General features: G+C 45.2%; 1 protein-coding gene across 1 annotated transcript in view; it reads left to right on the plus strand.

Annotated features, from left to right (window-relative positions):
- Positions 1 to 10,048, plus strand: part of TMC3 (transmembrane channel like 3) — an 86,406-nt gene extending 76,358 nt beyond the window's left edge. The window contains exons 19-22 of the mRNA XM_030192011.1: positions 2,065 to 2,143; positions 2,288 to 2,330; positions 6,720 to 6,981; positions 9,171 to 10,048. Of these exons, the coding sequence (XP_030047871.1) occupies positions 2,065 to 2,143; positions 2,288 to 2,330; positions 6,720 to 6,981; positions 9,171 to 10,023 (1,237 nt within the window). The 3' untranslated portion in view covers positions 10,024 to 10,048. The remainder of the gene's footprint in view (positions 1 to 2,064; positions 2,144 to 2,287; positions 2,331 to 6,719; positions 6,982 to 9,170) is intronic.
- The last annotated feature ends 6,468 nt before the right edge of the window (positions 10,049 to 16,516 follow it).

The following is a 16,516-nucleotide window of genomic DNA, read 5'->3' on the forward strand; positions in this document are numbered from 1 at the left end:
GAAGCCTGTGCAGCCTTCTACATGGAATGTTGCTAGTGGAATAGCAACAGTCCATGTAGAATCTCCAATAGTATCCATTTTATTTTTGTTACATTTGTACCCTGCGCTTTCCCACTCATGGCAGGCTCAATGCGGCTTACATGGGGCAATGGAAGGTTAAGTGACTTGCCCAGAGTCACAAGGAGCTGCCTGTGCCTGAAGTGGGAATTGAACTCAGTTCCTCAGTTCCCCAAGACCAAAGTCCACCACCCTAACCACTAGGCCACTCCATCAGATTTTGCACTTTAGTTGGTGATTTAGGATATCTGGAGTGACACTGTGAGCTGCAACCCAGTCAAAGTGGTTTTAAGTGAAATGAGATGGCCATTCCATTTCAGTGCCGGGGACAGATCACAAATATTCATGTCCTAGCTCCTATCACTTTCCTAGGAACCTGTGAATTCTGTTGCATATCTTGTCAATGATTTATGAAAAACACACAAATAAAAGAGAGAGCAACTGAAGTGTCCATTAACCACAGTTAAATCTTAGATTTTTTTTTTAGCAAACTTATATACTGGTTTCATTCTGTTATTTTATAAAGTAGGTGATATGACTAAGGGCTATTATAAGCCTCTTGTCATTCCTGAATCAAATCGTGTTATGTATTACACTGGAGGACACATTTCAGGAAAATGTTTGTTTCTTCTACAAATTTGGGTTAATCTAATAGAATTTACAACTCCGAATCAGAATATAACCTTGCAATATTTCTGATACTTAGGGTTTGGCTGAAATGTGTACTTCAGTGTCCAGATGGAACCATGTCATTTGGCACTGGTGTCAAAGCCGATAGCAGAAAAGGATATGAATTTCACCATCTTAGATCCTGGCGTCTCTGTCTTCTAGCAGTGCTGGAAGACAGAGGCGCCATCTTTGATCCTGGTACCATCATGAGCTGTAGTAAAGAAAGACACTGCGGCCTGGGACCACTTGGAACCCCCAATCTACATCTCCAGTAGGTCCCAGGTGGGTGGAGGGAAGGTTGAGGAAGGAAGCACTTGGGGGTGCCACACTTTTTTTTTATCTGGGGCTGGGTTTGGTGTTGGGCAATCAGAACACTTGAGGGGGGTCGGGAGGAGGATCAGACACTCTTGCTGGGGAGGGTCAAGTGACAGCATGGGGTGTTATGAACATCTATGTTGTTATTTCACAACATAAACGATCATGTGCTGTGCCTACATTTTGGCCATCCATATTTTGGATGTTTTTTTTTCTTTTTGTAAAATCAACGTTCCTTCTGCATGTCCATTTCACCTTGAATTGTAGAACAGGTTCTGTGTCAGCAGATCCTTTTCTAAAATACTACTGGAACATCAGACTTCCTGACTTGGACATCTGACTTCTGATTTTGACATCCTTTCTAAAATGCCCTTCATTATTAATAAATAGGTCCCTTTTTGGGAGTTGCAGTAAATAACACACATTAATACATGTTAGCTTATGGTAATGCAGCAGCACCTTTTTGTAATCTAGCCTATATTGTATTTTAAGAATTAAAGCATAAATACTTAATATACAACAAATATTCCACATAATCTCAATTCTCTGTGCAGATGTACCCAGTAGACCAGGTGTAATAGGTATTTTTCTGTACACACATACAAGACATACACTCTTAAGTTTGATCCAGTATGTATGCTCAATGATTTTGCAAACAATCTCCCATTGAGGAGGAGTGGAAGACGTGTCAATCATAAATTATATCGTAATTATTTAAGTCGTGAGAACAATGATTGCTTCTGATTATTTTCTTTCTTTTGACATCAGTGCTTTGTTCTCTCCCCCGTATCCTGTCCTCCAACATTAGCATATGATTCAATGTACATGTAAAGCAATAATCAGCTAATTTATTCATTCTAAAGCCTCTCACTTTATTCTCTTGTGTTTAATTACAAAGACTAATGTCTAAAATAAATTCCAATTGCAGTTTATATTTATGGGCACAGATACTTCTGAATTAAAACGGCTAGAGATATTTTTAAGATTACCAGATTTATGTCCTGCCTTGCCTTTCTTTTTCAGCATGCTAATTTACTACCTGCAAAGTATTGCAAGATCATTAAAATTCACCAACAATCAACTGAGGATGCAGATCCAAACTGTAAGCACTCAGCAACAGAGTTTATTCCACACTTTTGGTGACTGTTGGAACCTTAATTCCGGCGCTTTGTTCACATGCTTGCTTGGTTGTAGGAAGCAATAGACGAGAACTCTCTCATGATCTTCTGATTGTGTTATATTTCAGGAAAGAACGGAAGACAAGAAAAAGGTTTTCCAGATGGCGGTCGGTAGGTCCAGAATGTGGGAAGTTCTTGGGTATTTGCCCACATCAGGCTAGATTCTATATGTCACGCCTATAAAATTGGCACCGAAAAATACACCTAGGTGGATTCTATAAACTAGGCCTAAATTTTGGTGCAGTTTATAGAATACACCTAGCGTCCGTGTGCATGACTATATATTTAGTAAAACTTGGTGTAAATGACTATGCCTAAATTAGGCACAGATTGGGTGTATTCTATAACAACACGCACTTAGGACCGAAAGTGATGAACTGGATAGAAAACTAGTTGACCGGCAGGTGGCAGAGGGTGGTGGTAAATGAAATCCGCTTGGAGGAAAGGATGGTGAGCAGTGGGGTTCCTCAGGGGTCGGTGCTGGGACCCATTTTGTTTAATGTATTTGTGAGAGATATTGCTGAAGGGTTGGAAGGAAAGGTTTGCCTTCTTGCGGATGACACAAAGATAGCCAAAAGAGTGGATACCCTGGAGGGAGTAGAAACAATGAGAAGGGATCTCCGAAAGTTAGAAGAATGGTCGAGGGTCTGGCAGTTAAAATTGAATTCACTTAAAACCCGGGTTTTAGTCAACTTTCGGTTTCTCAATCAATGAACCATATACTTTTATCAGAAACCAAGTAAGGTAAAAATCTAAACAACTAAAAAAATAAAAACTAAATTGAAACTACACAACATAAATGCTGACCGTCATTGGCTGATAAATCCATCTTCTAATTGATCTACCACAATAGATAGACTGACTTGTGTGTTGCCTCATTCCCGTCAGACCTGGGCGATTAGGAATATCCTTAATAAGCACTGGCCGATACTATCTGTACACGGCTTTGATCAAGCACCCTTATTTGCTTACACTAAGGATCACAACTTGGGAAAATTTTTATCATCGGTTCAGCACACCCACCGTGACATAAATACACATGAGGAAATGGGTCATAAGAGTTGTGGGCAATGTGTATATCGCCAGTATGCCTGGCATACCACGATGTTAAACAATCCAAAAACTGGTAAACCTTTCGTTCTCAAAAATTCTACGGATTGTAATTCCGCCCAAGTTGTCTACGGTATTATTTGCCCATGTGACAAGTGGTACATTGGGTGAAACAAAGGATAGGAGAGCATTTGAGCAATTTAAGGAATCATAAACGTGAGGCACCTCTCGTGGATCACTGGGCATCAACCCACCACACAACCCAAGATTTGAAATTCGTTGTGCTTATTGAAATTCTTTTGCCCCAGGGTGGTGATGTACCCCGTATTCTATTGAAAAGGGAACAAGAACTTATTTTTAGGTGGAATACAGTGACATCTAGTGGCCTGAATAGGGAAATAGATTGGCAATCTATAAGACTTCCCGCGCTTCTGAGTCAGCTGACAATCTATAAATACACAGTACTTATCTCGAGTCTTCGGGTCTCTTGCAATACAACAAAAAAAACTGAGCACATTTCACTAGTATTAACATTTATGTTGTGTAGTTTCAGTTTAGTTTTTATCAGTGCTGTAGCAAGGGCGGCTGACACCCGGGGCGTGTCGGCTTACCACTACCACAGAAAACGGGGCAGGCGGGCCATTCCGCCCGGAGTGCACGTCGCTGGGAGCTGCGTCGGCTCCGCTGGTTCCCTGCTCTCTCTGCCCCGGAACAGGAAGTAACCTGTTCCGGGGCAGAGGGAGCAGGGAACCAGCAGAGCCGACACCCCCCCAGCGGCGTGCACCCGGGGCGGACTGCCCCACCTCCCCCCCCCTTCCTACACCACTGGTTTTTATTTTTTTAGTTGTTTAGATTTTTACCTTACTTGGTTTCTGATAAAAGTATATAGTTAAAATTTAATGCCAAGAAGTGCAGAGTGATGCATTTGAGGTGTAGAAACCCAAAAGAGAGATACAGAATGGGAGGGAAGAGATTAGTAAGCTTGACTCAGGAGAGACCTTGGGGTGTTGGTGTCGGAAAATATGAAGGTGATGAAACAATGTGACAAGGCGACGGCCGTGGCTAGAAGGATGCTAGGGGTATAACCAGCAGAAGAACGGAGGTGTTGATGCCCCTCTACAAGTCATTGTAAAAAGACTGGAAGCGGTGCAAAGAAAAGCTAAGAAAATGGTATGGGATTTGCGTTGCAAACCGTACGAGGAGAGACTTGCTGACTTGTCCTGAACATATATACCTTGGAGGAAAGGAGAAACAGGAGTGACATGATACAGACGTTCAAATATTTGAAAAGTATTAATCCGCAAATGAACCTTTTTCAGAGACGGGAAGGTGGTAGAACTAGAGGACATGAACTGAGTTTGAAGGGGGGCAGACTCAGGAGTAATGTCAGGAAGTATTTTTTCACGGAGAGGGTGGTGGATATGTGGAATGCCCTCCAGTGGTGGAGATGAAAACAGTAATGGAATTCAAACATGCGTGGGATAAACACAAAGGAATCCGGTTTAGAAGGTATGGTTCCATGGAATCTTAGTGGAGATTGGGTGGCGACGCCGGTAATTGGGGAAACAAAATGGGAGCTGGGCAGACTTCTACAGTCTACGCAGTGGCATAGCAAGGGCAGGGCGGTCCGCCCCGGGTGCACGCTGCTGGAGGGTGCAGAGAGCAGCCGCGCGCCTGTCGGCTCCGCTGGTTCCCTGCTCCCTCTGCCCTGCTACTCTCTGCACCCTCCAGCAGCCAAGAATACACCCGGGGGGGGCTTGATGCACCGGGGAGGGGGCTGTCATTGCACCAGGGGGGGTGTCGTGCTGTACCCTGAGGGAACGGACGCCGCTGCACCTGGGGGGGGTGCGCAGCGGTGATCCACCTCGGGTGGCAGTCGACCTAGGATCACCACTGAGTCTACGCCCTGATCATGACTGAATAGATAGGGATGGGCTGGAGTGTAAATTTTAAGGGGCTTCGACGTTAGCTTCAGAACTTAGTACAAGAACAGTATTGGGCAGACATCTATAGTCTGTGCCCTGAGAAAGGCAAGGACAAGGGTATACATATATAACACATACCATGTAAAATGAGTTTATCTTGTTGGACAGACTGGATGGACCATTCAGATCTTTTAATCTGTCGTCATTTACTATGTTTAACATAGGGGTCCTTTTACCAAGCTGTGGGGAAAAGGGCCTTGTGGTAGCAACAGGAGCTGTTTATCCCACACTCCGTGGCCCTTTTTACCTCAGCAGGTAAAAAGCCCCCCCCCCCCCCCCAAAAAAAAAATATGGCATTGCAGCAAGTTAACTCTTACTGCATGGCAATGCACTTACCACCATCCACTGAGGTGCCTGAATATCACCAGGTTAGCGCTGCGTTAGAAAAACCTTTTTTACAGCATGCCAAAAATGGCTCATGCTTGAGCCAGAACTATAGCTGGCAGCTGCGTTGGAGCGGCGGTAGTTCCAATTTAGCATGCGGAACGCCCGTGCTTGGCTTACTGACGCTTTGTAAAAGGGTCCCATCATTTTTAGAAACGCCCATGACCCACCCATTCCACGCCTATGGCTATGCCCCCTTTTCGGCAGCATGCATTAGAATTTACGTGCATCACTTTATAGAATACGCTTAGCAAGTTGTGTATGTAAATTCTAATTAATTCCAATTAGTGTCAATAATTGCTTGTTAATTGGCAATTATCAGTGCTGATTGGCTTGTTAGCTAATTGAGGGTTCCTTCTACTAATCTGCAGTAAAACAAAATGGCCTGTGATAGTGCGGGTGCGAGTTTTTGGTACACTCTGGGCCATTTTTTACCGCAGCTGGGGAAAAAGGCTTTTTTAAATGGGAGCAGTAAATGGCTGTGCGTGAGAATTAAAAGTAGCACACAGCTATTTACTGCCTGAGCCCTTACCGCCACCCATTCACCTAGTGGTAAGGGCTCACACGCTACACACATGGTATTCATGTAGCACATGCATATGTGGCTGTGCTGCCAATTACCGCCAGAAATGCCCCCTGCGGTAGAAAATAGAAAAATATTTTCTGCTGCTAGAAACAGCATGCACCAACTTTGAAATCACTGCCAGGTGGGTGCATTAACCAGGCGGTAGTGTTGATTTGGTATGCACTACATGTGCAGTAGTCCTACCACCACTTTGCAAAAGTTAATTGAGATGGGAGGGGCTAACAGTAGGAGCTAAGTGCACCATCTCAATTACATAATCAAACATCATTAGCACAGAGACCCAAGCCAGGGCTTCCCACATTACGCTAGACCCACTTTTAGTGGATTTTTTTTTATTAGAAAAATGTATTTTTATCATCATTAGTTGACACATAATTCAATTACATATTCCTTTTAGGAAGTTACAAAACTCCAAGGTAGGCTAATTTGTAGTCTTTCGGTTTCTTGAGAATGGTGGTTTTCTTGTATACTACCAATATTTTCTTGCCCTTTTAGCCAGATTCAAAAACCTCGAAGGCAATGATAAAAGACCGGAGCAGGAGAGTGACATAACGAGCCAGGAGTCTTCAGTTCGTTCCTCAACACCCAGAAAGAATGGCAGTGTAATAAATTTCGAATCGCCAGTGAGCAAAAGCAACAGGATACAAACCATCTCACAATCAGTACCTCATGCTGAGAATGCCAAGCCAGTGACCATAACCCCAAGCCCTTCAATTCCCGGTATACAAAAGCACAAAACTGAGCACATTCCAAATAGGTAGGAATGTATTTGATATTTGATTTAATTAAGCCATAAACGATGTCACTGCCACATATGTTGAGGGGTTCTAGATACAGCCAACATGGTGGTAAATAAGACTATAAGGGCTATCTAATCTTCCCTCGTTATAATATATGCCATTGATCTCCAGTATTCAAGAGCTGCAAAGCCGACTAGTTTTCAGGGTATTACTTGAATACAACAGAAACAATACATGCAAAAATAGATCATACATTTTCATTGTGGATGTCCTGAAAACACAATCCCACCAATATCCAGTACTATTTAACCAGCCAGGAATGTCTCCTGGTCAGTTAAATAGCCTTAATCTGGTTAAGTGCTAATATTCAGCGTAAGATAGTTGGCTATCTCAGTTGAATATTCGCACTTAGCAATTAGCCCAGTCAACGCCTATGTTGCGTGACGTGCCGGTTAGAACCAATATTCATCGGCTGACTGGCTAATTTTAGCAGCCAGATGGACCCCCATAAATAGCAGGTCTATCTTTGGCCGCTATAACATAGCCAGTAACCCGATGAATATCGGCTTAACCAGCTATGTTCATAGCGGCCAAAAAAACCCCGTAAATTCAATGCCGGTCAACAGATATGGCCTAGCATTGAATTTGCGGTTTCGCCGCCAACTGCGGGAGTTAGCTGGGCTGTCTTATGCGGTCTGAATATTGGCCTCTATGAACATGTATGAGATATACTTGAATACAACAGAGGCAGTGAATGCAAAAATAGATCATGCATTTTCTCTGTGGTATCCTGAAACCCAGACTTGTGTGTAGCTCTCAAGGACCAGAATTGGCCATCCCTTGCAACAAAATACAGTGGATCCCAGGCTTTCTTGAACACCATATCTGTTATTGCCTCCATCACCTTCCCTGCAAGGTCATTCTGAAAATCCTGATTATCTTATGTTTTTACTGAGCTGTATGTAAGAAATCAAACCAACCACTGTCAAAATACTACACAGAAATATGTCATGGCAGAATCCTGTGATTATCAGAATCCTTCTAATGGTGTGACACTTGTGTTACAATTTGGAGTAGAATAGCTTTCCAAGCACTTTGGGATCATCTTGGTTTAACATGCGAATGGGTCAACAGGATTGACAGTAAGATGTGTCTTGTCGTGTGTAGCAACACGAGCAAGGGCAGGCCCTGGAGCCTTGATAAACCACACAGAGGTTTAAATGTGAAATAAAACAATTTATTTATGTGAAGGGAAATGGGTGATGGGTTCCCTTCATAAGTCAGGAGGAAATAAACACAAAATCAGTCTTTGTATTCATAAATTCTCGCCCATAGCCCACAGCATGCACTACTCTATTTCTCAAAAGGCAGCACAAACAGCTTGTCTCTGGCCTGGAGTCCCAGTGTTAAAGTTCTGTCTTTCAAAATTCAGCACAATTGGGCCAGGCTTGGCCCCAAGTTCCCAAGTTACAGTTTCAGTAGAGTTCCAAGATAAACTGAGTGGAGCTTCTGTAACTTGCATGTACACAGTGGAGACATATGCTGCAGGGTTTCAATCCTCTCCTCTGGGCCTCCCTGACTAAGATGTACTCTCCCAGATTGAGGGGTTTTTATTCTGCTTTGACCATGTCCTCCCTTCTCTCCTCCTGCTGAGGCATGTGCTCCCTGCTCTGTAGCCTGACTTTTAAGGTGGATCTGTGACTGTGAGGAAGTGCTGTTAAGGGGGAGCAGTAACTTCCTATAGACCAGTGGCGTTCCTAGGGGGGCTGACACCCGGGGCGGATCGCCGATGCGCCCCGCCCCCAGAACAGTGTGATGCCCCCCCCCCCGGCGAAAGAACCCCCCGGGTGCACACCGCTGGGGGGGGGGGTACCGCGCGCCTGCCGGCTCTTCGTTTTCATGCTTCCTCTGCCCCAGAACAGGAAGTAACCTGTTCCGGGGCAAAGGGAGCATGAAAACGAAGAGTTGACAGGCGTGCGGCACCCCCCCCCCCCCCCCCCAGCGGCGTGCACCCGGGGCAGACCGCCCCCACCGCCCCCCCCCCCCCCCTTGGTACGCCACTGCTATAGACTCCCTCACACGATGGAATATCCACCTGTAAATATCCTTTCCATGCATGGATTTATGTTTCAGTCTGAGTTCTGAAATGTTTATTTCTTTTACCATCATGAATGCTGTATTCCCACTGCTTTTTTTTTTTTTGCAGGCATCCAGGTGTCATACTGGGAAGCACAAATGATACGTGTAGAACCAAAATTCACACCCCGATGGCTATCAAGAGGAGGGTAGAAGATGTTCACTCTGATCCTCTGTTCAGAAAAGGTATTAAGCAAGTAATTCCTGATAGCCTGGGAGCAGGAGCTCAGAGTTTTGTAGGTCGACGACCACATACAAGGTACTTTATCGTTAATGAGCATGAATCCCGCAAGAAGCTGCTTCGCTCAACCTCCCGCCTACCACGACATTTTAGGGTGGATGATTCAGCTGATATAGTTGAGTTGTATCCAAGGAATGTCAGAAGATATATAGTGCGAACTCCCCATCGCTCATATTCGCCTCAATATAGTGATGAAGAAGAGGAAGAGGAGGAGCTAAGGAGAGATCAGATAAATCGATCCCATCGCCCTCGCTCCCTTTCGGACCTTCGGCCACCTCGTTTCTACATTGGAGATCGCGTTGACAGTCACATTTTAACTAGCAGAGATCTAGCAAAAATGCAGTACAAATCATGGGAAGATGGCTTTGAGCTGGAATTAGACAGACCACATGCTCACAAAAGGTCAAACGCGAAGAACGTTGAACTGGATGATTACTATGTACAGCAACATTTAAAAGCCAAATCAAAACATAAGCAAGAGCCATCTTTAACCGAGTCAGACTCTGTCTCAATTGGCTCCAGCAGCGACCAACAAAACAGCAGCACAGACCAGTACATCCAAGTCATTCATAACAAAGACAAATACGTGAAATCTAATGCGAAGCTCACCAGAAAAAAATCAAAGACCAGTATGGAGCTAAATGTTTCTGATTCCAATGAACTGATCTGCTCAAATGTTTAGGGAAACAGCTCCATTTTATGTTGTTAGAAATACAATATCCATGTGAATGTAAATGTGCATTTCATTTTAATGAATACTGTACACCACCTTGAGTGAATTTCTTCAAAAAGGCGGTAAAGAAATCTCAATAAATAAATAAATAAATATCATGTCACAGTTTTTCGATGGGGGCTCATTTTCAAAAGAGAAAAACTTCTAAAAAGTGGCATAAAACAGCTATATATATATATATATATATATACTTTGCTCTATATAATATGTATTCTAAACCCATTTTCCAGATGTTTTTCTATGCAGTTCGTCTGCAGTGCATCCGAATCTCAAGGGGGCATGTTGAGGGGTGTTAAGGGCTGGATTTAGGCATTCCTAAGACCTGGACATTTTTTAGCCATAATGGAACAAAACGAAAATGTCCAGGACTAAAACTAAGATGTTTTGAACTACACCTGTTTAATAACGACTAAGCCTTTTTTAAAAAAACTGCTCTAAATGACAAGATGACCACTGAAGGAATAAAGGAATGACTTCCCCTTACTCCCCCAGTGGTCACTGACCCCCTCTCAACCCCCAAATATGTAAAAGAAACAGTACATACCAGCCTCTATGACAACCTCAGATGTTATAGCCAGTCCTATCAGTGCAGCAAGCAGGTCCCTGGAGTAGCCTAGTGGTCGGTGCAATGCACTCACTGTAGAGAAGGGGATCCAGGCCCATATCCCACTCTTCCTGTTACGATTAAGGAGAGCTGACACATTCCACCACAATTCACCAGAAACCCACTGCATCTACATATAGGCTATTGTAGTGGTGTACAGTTGGGGGTAGTGGGTTTTGGGTTGGTTTTGAAGGGCTCAGCAGACAAGATAATGGAGCAACAGCGAGATGTGTACCTGGGAGCTTTTATATGAAGCCCACAGGAGTGCCTCCTAGGGTGCCCCACTGCTCTCCTAGAATGTCTGTGTGATCAGTCTACTGAGAATGCTGACTTTTTGTACTTAGACCTTTTTTTCTGAAAATGGACCAAAAAGATAAATGCAGCGAACACAAACACATCTAGCATGTGGACATTTAAAAAAAAAAAAAGATGTTTTGCTATTTCAAAAATGGCTATCAAGCTCATTTTTGAAAGGGATCGCCGGCGAACTTCCGACACAAATCGGGAGATCGCCGGCAATCTCCTGATCCCGGCCAAATTGGTATTATCGAAAGCCGATTTTGGCCGGCTTCAACTGCTCTTTCGTCTTGGCGCCGGCCAACCTACAAGGGGGCATGTTGGTAGGGTAGTGAAGGCGGGACGAGGGGCGGGGCAGGAGTGTGGGTACAAGATGGCCAGCTTCGCCTTATAATGGAAAAAAAGAGGCCGGCTCGAACGAGCATTTCGCCGGCCGGACTTGGTCCATTTATTTTTAGGACCAAGTTTGGAAAAAGTGCCCCAACTGACCAGATGACCAGCGGAGGGAAGCGGGGATCATCTCCCCTTACTCCCCCAGTGGTCACCAACCCCCTCCCACCCAAAAAAAAAACCTAAAACTTTTTTTGCCAGCCTGTATGCCAGCCTCAAATGTCATACCCAGCTCCTTGACAGTATGCAGGTCTCTGGAGCAGTTTTTAGTGGTGCACTGCACTTCAGGCAGCAAGTCTCTCCTCGTAAGTCTTGTAACGCAAATCCCATACCATTCTCGTAGCTTTTCTTTTCACTGCTTCGATTCTTTTTACGTCCTTAGCAAGATACGGCCTCCAAAACTGAACACAATACTCCAGATAGGGCCTCACCAACAACTTACACAGATGGACCTCTTTACCAGAGGGAAGGCAGACTATGAAGAAGTGAGGAAGGGAATGGAAGAGTGGCATGAGACAGGCGTCTTTACCACAGGGGAGGGTGAATAATGAAGGATATCTGACATAACTAGAGACTACCTATACTTCAAGAAGGAGGTAAAAGCATGACTCTTCTCCCAAGCCTTTAATACATAGGGTGACTATCAGTGTTTTTTCTAGCGAAAAAGGTGCCAGTACTCAAATGCCAGGCCACCCATCAGGGGTTGGGTGATCACTGATGGACCCACCCCACAATAGCCAGGCCCCCTGCAACTAGTCACAGAATCTATGACAAGGCAGAATTGGTGTATAGAGCCTGAGATCTTTCATTAAAACTTGGGGACCATGGGTCAATTTTAGCAGACAATGGAAAAGGTGCTGGAACTCAGTACCCTCAAGTACCCCCTCAAAAAAAAGCCCTGTTGTCTATACACTCATTCCGCACCTGGACTAGCTTGCTACCCACACTGTAACTTAGATCAGTTCCTTATATCTTGTTTAACAGTATAAAGAACTTGTCTTTAGTTGCCCATCTATTTATCCCAACTGACTGTGTACCAGCCGTCCAGTGGCGTAGCCACAGGTGGGCCTGGGTGGGCCAGGGCCCACCCACTTAGGGCTCAGGCCCACCCAACAGTAGCACACGTTTAGTGGTAGCTGGTAGGGATCCCAAACTCCGCCACCTGAAGAATTCCCTCTGATGGCAATGAAAATGCTACTCTCCATGATACTGGCACCTGCGCATGCTCAGTTTTCAGTGCATGCCTGCTTCAGACTCCCAAAGTGGAAAGAAGCATTTTCCTGCCAGCTGACATATTTTTTTGGTGGTGGTGGTGGTGTTGGTGGTGGGGAGGGGAGAACACTTGGTGTCCACCCACTTCTTGCCCAGGCCCACCCAAAATCTATTGTCTGGCTACGCCCCTGCAGCCATCTTGTCCCCATTTAAATATCTGCACTTGACCCCTCAGCTACAGTGGGGGAAATAAGTATTTGATCCCTTGCTGATTTTGTAAGTTTGCCCACTGACAAAGACATGAGCAGCCCATAATTGAAGGGTAGGTTATTGGTAACAGTGAGAGATTGCACATCACAAATTAAATCCGGAAAATCACATTGTGGAAAGTATATGAATTTATTTGCATTCTGCAGAGGGAAATAAGTATTTGATCCCCCACCAACCAGTAAGAGATCTGGCCCCTACAGACCAGGTAGATGCTCCAAATCAACTCGTTACCTGCATGACAGACAGCTGTCGGCAATGGTCACCTGTATGAAAGACACCTGTCCACAGACTCAGTGAATCAGTCAGACTCTAACCTCTACAAAATGGCCAAGAGCAAGGAGCTGTCTAAGGATGTCAGGGACAAGATCATACACCTGCACAAGGCTGGAATGGGCTACAAAACCATCAGTAAGACGCTGGGCGAGAAGGAGACAACTGTTGGTGCCATAGTAAGAAAATGGAAGAAGTACAAAATGACTGTCAATCGACAAAGATCTGGGGCTTCACGCAAAATCTCACCTCGTGGGGTATCCTTGATCATGAGGAAGGTTAGAAATCAGCCTACAACTACAAGGGGGGAACTTGTCAATGATCTCAAGGCAGCTGGGACCACTGTCACCACGAAAACCATTGGTAACACATTACGACATAACGGATTGCAATCCTGCAGTGCCCGCAAGGTCCCCCTGCTCCGGAAGGCACATGTGACGGCCCGTCTGAAGTTTGCCAGTGAACACCTGGATGATGCCGAGAGTGATTGGGAGAAGGTGCTGTGGTCAGATGAGACAAAAATTGAGCTCTTTGGCATGAACTCAACTCGCCGTGTTTGGAGGAAGAGAAATGCTGCCTATGACCCAAAGAACACCATCCCCACTGTCAAGCATGGAGGTGGAAATGTTATGTTTTGGGGGTGTTTCTCTGCTAAGGGCACAGGACTACTTCACCGCATCAATGGGAGAATGGATGGGGCCATGTACCGTACAATTCTGAGTGACAACCTCCTTCCCTCCGCCAGGGCCTTAAAAATGGGTCGTGGCTGGGTCTTCCAGCACGACAATGACCCAAAACATACAGCCAAGGCAACAAAGGAGTGGCTCAGGAAGAAGCACATTAGGGTCATGGAGTGGCCTAGCCAGTCACCAGACCTTAATCCCATTGAAAACTTATGGAGGGAGCTGAAGATGCGAGTTGCCAAGCGACAGCCCAGAACTCTTAATGATTTAGAGATGATCTGCAAAGAGGAGTGGACCAAAATTCCTCCTGACATGTGTGCAAACCTCATCATCAACTACAGAAGACGTCTGACCGCTGTGCTTGCCAACAAGGGTTTTGCCACCAAGTATTAGGTCTTGTTTGCCAGAGGGATTAAATACTTATTTCCCTCTGCAGAATGCAAATAAATTCATATACTTTCCACAATGTGATTTTCCGGATTTAATTTGTGATGTGCTATCTCTCACTGTTACCAATAACCTACCCTTCAATTATGGGCTGCTCATGTCTTTGTCAGTGGGCAAACTTACAAAATCAGCAAGGGATCAAATACTTATTTCCCCCACTGTATATGGTAAGCTGTATTGTAGAAAAGCATTAGTATCATAGCAATGTTATTTGAATGTTCTAATTGTGTACTTATTAGATATTTCATTTGCATTATGCTGATATCTATTATATCTCTGTTATTTGAATTTTAGTGCTGTTAAATGTGTATATTTTTGATCCTGTTTCATGGTAGTCCTATTATTAGGTTTCAATTTACTGTTTTCAAGTTTACCTCATTCATTGTATTATACTTGCTGATTTTACTATTGTTATGCTATTAACAAAAATTGTAAGTTTTATGTTAACCTGTGACTGCTGTACACCACCTTAGGTGAATCTCTTCATAAAGGCGGTTAATAAATCCCAATCAATCAATAAATCATTTGTACCGTCAACGTTCCATGGCTGGCTGGCTGGGTTCGTAACATCCTGATGTCAGCAAGCCTCCAGCGTTCCATTCCCTCTCACTGTCCCACCCTCACGTAAAGACGAAATGACATCAGAAGGCGGAACAGCGAGAGGGAAGGGAACACTGGAGGTGAGCTGACGTCAGGATGTTACGAACGCAAGCAAGACAAGTGAAGGCAACAGAACGCTGGACATGGAGGGGAGGACAGAATCGAGGGACATCGAGGGGAGGGCAGGGCAGAGGAGAATCGACATGGATGGGATGAGAGGAGAGAATCACGGGACATGGATGGGAGGGCAGGGCAGAGGAGAATCGCTGGATATGGAGGGGATGGGAGGCGAGGGGAGAATTGCGGGACACGGAAGGGAGGGCAGGGCAGAGGAGAATCGCTGGACATGGAGGGGAGGCAAGGGCAGAGGAGAATCGATGGACATGGATGGGATGGAAGGAGAGAATCGCAGGAAACGGATGGGAGGGCAGGGTAGAAGAGAATCACTGGACATGGAGGGGATGGGAGGAGAGAATCACAGGACACAGAGGAAAGGGCAGAGTAGAGGACAATCGCTGGACATGGAGGGCAGGCCAGAATCGCGGGACACCAAGGGGAGGGCAGGGCAGAGGAGAATCGCTGGACATGGAGGACAGGCCAGAATCGCGGGACACCAAGGGGAGGGCAGTGCAGAGGAGAATCACTGGACATGGAGGGGAGGCCAGAATCGCGGGACACCAAGGGGAGGGGAGGGCAGGGCAGGGCAGAGGAGAATTGCTGGACATGGAGGACAGGCCAGAATTGCGGGACACGGAGGGGACGGCAGGGCAGAGGAGGATCGCTGGAAACGGAGGGAACGGCAGGGCACAGGAGAATCGCTGCACATGTAGGGGAGGTCAGAATCGCGGGATACGGAGGGGATGGGAGGGGAGGTAAGAATCGCTGGACAATGAACATGGAGGGGAGAGCAGGGGAGAGAGAAGTCGCTTCAACAAGAGCCTTAAAAACAAGCACCATTACAAGATAGCCTTGCTAGCGCCCGTTTCATTTTTTTGAGAAACGGGCCTTTTTTACTAGTCAATCAATAAAAGAGGGAGAGAGTTGACTGGGTTGAAAAAGCCTCCTCAATAGAGAATAGGGCAGACCAGAGCAGAGCTGCCAAGTTACCCAGTTTCATGAAGGCAATTCTTTGGCCAGTCCTGGTTCTGAACTTACTTTCCAGAGCAGTGTGGGATTTAGAGTCCCTGTTTCTGACTATTGATCCCATAATGCGTCCAGGTAGGCTGGATAAAAATGCAAGTGTGGGTTGAAAATGAAATCGCCCTCCTGGAGCTCAGTTATCGTTTATTAGATTTACTATACAGCCCTTTCTGAAGTAGACAGAGCAGTTCACAATTATTATTATTATTATTAGCATTTGTATAGCGCTACCAGACGCACGTAGCGCTGAACACCTGATACAAAGAGACAGTCCCTGCTCAAAAGAGCTTACAATCTAAATAATACAGACAAAACAGTCACCGGTGAGGGAAGCATAGGAGCCAACTTTTCAGAATTATTGGGGGTGCTAAATCCAGTAGAAATAACCCTTCCCTGGACATAAACAAGGAATTTTCTCAATATTGAGGGTGCTCAAGCACCCACAGAGTTGGCTCCTACGCTTGTCTGCTCAGCTCTGGAGGAGAGGGGCACGTCTCTCTTTACCAAAGCGAACGACGGATTATGGAGA

Source organism: Microcaecilia unicolor, chromosome 1 (genome assembly GCF_901765095.1).
Source record: "Microcaecilia unicolor chromosome 1, aMicUni1.1, whole genome shotgun sequence".
Classification (NCBI taxonomy): Eukaryota; Metazoa; Chordata; class Amphibia; order Gymnophiona; family Siphonopidae; genus Microcaecilia; species Microcaecilia unicolor.